This window comes from Blennius ocellaris (assembly GCF_963422515.1).
Source record: "Blennius ocellaris genome assembly, chromosome: 2".
Taxonomy (NCBI): domain Eukaryota; kingdom Metazoa; phylum Chordata; class Actinopteri; order Blenniiformes; family Blenniidae; genus Blennius; species Blennius ocellaris.
The window spans coordinates 2,011,806-2,013,944 of record NC_137651.1 but is presented as its reverse complement, the minus strand read 5'-3'; the positions used below and the strand labels follow the sequence as shown (position 1 = coordinate 2,013,944).

General features: G+C 42.4%; 1 protein-coding gene across 1 annotated transcript; it reads right to left on the bottom strand.

Moving 5' to 3' along the window:
• Positions 1 to 430: 430 nt before the first annotated feature.
• On the bottom strand, positions 431 to 1,363 carry LOC308136843 (olfactory receptor 11A1-like; the record flags this gene model as incomplete). Its single annotated transcript, XM_080505373.1, has 1 exon — positions 431 to 1,363. The coding sequence occupies one exon, from the start codon at positions 1,361 to 1,363 to the stop codon at positions 431 to 433; it is 933 nt and encodes a 310-aa protein (XP_080361499.1).
• Between the last annotated feature and the right edge of the window lie 776 nt (positions 1,364 to 2,139).

The window sequence follows — 2,139 nt, the reverse complement described above, 5'->3', positions numbered from 1 at the left end:
AGGATCTTTGTGATTTCAATCTATACTACCCTTTTGCAGTAAATTAATTTTTAGTCATGAACATATTTCTCCTGGAAATCTTTCTTGTATTAAGTGTAATTATTTTATATATCAAACTTAAGTTGGAAATTTATCAAGATATGTTGTAAAAGGTTTGGTGATAACTTAACTCCACTTGAAGGATGAAGAGGAAATGTTTGGGGATTTTTGTAAATGAAGCAAGGACTGATCAGATCCTTTTCGCTTCATCCTGTCCTCTCAGACATCTAATGTGTGGACAAATATTACAATGGGATTTCTGTTATTTGCTTTATTTTGCTCAAGAGAAATAAATGCAGTCTTTTGAACCCTGTGTGACACTCAGTTGCTTGAACAGAAAACACGTCACATGATTCTGTTCTTTGCACAGACAGATGAACAAGCAGTGAAGTCACTTTTCTGCACGAAGAAGTTGTTTACAGCTCCGGTAGATTTTGGACATTTTTAGGCCGTACAACAGTGGCGTAAAGAGGGGTTGACAGGTAAGGAAGTAGAGCGACATGAGGATGTCCAGCATGCTGGGCAAACTGTCTTTGAAATATCTCCTCTGTAGGATCTGGAAACAACAGCCAAAGGAAAAGTTCAGAATGGAAGCAACATGCGGCGTGCAGGTACTGAGGGCCTTTTGTCGAGTCTGCTTACAGCCGCAGAAACACACCCTGAGGATCTTTGCATAGGTGTAGATGATGAACACAGGAGGAATGATGATGGAGACGACGGTATACATGAGGCCGTAGATGTTGTTGACTCTGGTGCTGGAGCAGGCCAGTCTGACTATGGAGTAGTTTCCACAGTACACTTTCTGAATGATGTTCCCACAACGCTGCAGTGGAGCGCTCAGTGAGACGAGAACTATGATTGCAACTACAGGAAACATCCAGGTGAAAGATATCAGCATGGCCACCTTTCCACTTGTCATCTGACTCTTGTATTGTAATGGATGACAGATGGCCAAGTATCTGTCATAAGACATGACAGCAAGGTTCAGGAACTCACCACAAGCGTAGGTGTAGATGACGAAGATCTGCAGGAAGCAGAGCGGCGCCGGCACGGCGTGGGACTCAGACAGGATGTGGACCAGGAGCAGCGGGAACAGGCCGCTGCTGCCGTACAGCTCGTTGACAAACAGGCTGACCAGGAACAGGTACATGGGCTGGTGCAGGGCCCTGTTCACGCAGATCACCACGATCAGCAGCACGTTGGCTCCAATGATGCAAACATACAAAGACATGATGATAAGAAAGTACAAATATCGCAGAAGCCCTGTGTCATAGTAAGCACCCAAAGTGAAGAATGAAGTCTGGGTGGAGTTCATCATCATCATCATCATCATCATCATCATCACCACCGCATGTTGCTGTTACACTGAATCATTCATCATAAAGAGACAAAGATGCTGTCATCCAAGCACTTAAACACACAGTGAGCACCTCCTCCTCCTCCTCCTCCTCCTCCTCCTCCTCCTCGCACTTCTCCCCGTCACTAAGCTCGAAGTCTCGGTCTGTTTCTTTTAACTCTTCCTTCCTCTGCCCTTCAGGCTGGTTGGTCATTAAGGTTGTACTAAACTGCCTGCTCATACAATCAGATCATGCTTTCGCTTCTATTTGTGTTTTACCGGGGATCAATGACACATAACCATGAGTGACATCACGTGAACACAGAATAGCCACTTGAGGCCTGTATGATAATAGCCTTATTTATTGAGCACTTTACCAAACCATGGTTACAGTGCCTGACAACAAAAACAACAAATAACAAAGAGATTGCAACTGTTGATAACATGAGACATCCTATCCCACATGGAAAGAACCTATATGAGGATATATGCACATATATGAAACCTATATGCAGCATATATGCACATATATGACAATATATATGCTGTATATATGCACATATATGCTGCATATATGACAATATATATGCTGCATATATACACATAAATGCTGCATATATGCACATATATGACCATATATATGCTGCATATATGCACATATATGCACATATATGCTGCATATATGCTGCATATATGCACATATATGCTGCATATATGCTGCATATATGCACATAAATGCTGCATATATGCACATATATGACCAT